At 56.3% G+C, this 412-nt stretch overlaps 1 protein-coding gene across 1 annotated transcript in view; it reads right to left on the bottom strand.

Annotated features, from left to right (window-relative positions):
- CSUI_004400 (uncharacterized protein) overlaps window positions 1-410 on the bottom strand; it is a 21,357-nt gene extending 20,947 nt beyond the window's left edge. The window contains exon 1 of the mRNA XM_068064591.1: window positions 1-410. This exon is cut by the window's left edge and continues 3,331 nt beyond it. Within this exon, the coding sequence (XP_067923435.1) occupies window positions 1-326 (326 nt within the window). The 5' untranslated portion in view covers window positions 327-410.
- Window positions 411-412: the final 2 nt, after the last annotated feature.

Here is a 412-nt window from a genome sequence, read left to right on the forward strand (position 1 = left end):
ACCGGCCCTATCTCTTCCGTTACGCTGTTGGCAGTCTGTAGCGACGACATTCGAGCTTCTCCCTCGTCTGACTCCTCGACTGGTGACTGGTACTCTGCTTCTACCGACTCAACAATCACACCTCCCTCGCTGCTCACTACCGGCACTCTCTCTCCCTTCAAACGACTAGTAGCTTCTACTGTCAAACCGCAAGCTTCTCTCTCCTCCGAGTTCTCGACTGGTGACAGACACTCTGCTCCTCCCTCTTGAGCAACAGCACCTCCTTGGCTACTCACTACCGGCTCCTTCGCCTCCTTCACATCATTAGCAGTCTCTAGCGACACCATGCGAGCCTCTCCTTCTTGCCCGTGTCCCGCCGGTGACTGAGACTCTGCTCCTACCCCTCGGACAACAGCACCTCCTTCGCTACTCA

Source organism: Cystoisospora suis (assembly GCF_002600585.1).
Source record: "Cystoisospora suis strain Wien I chromosome Unknown contig_2043, whole genome shotgun sequence".
Lineage (NCBI taxonomy): Eukaryota > Apicomplexa > Conoidasida > Eucoccidiorida > Sarcocystidae > Cystoisospora > Cystoisospora suis.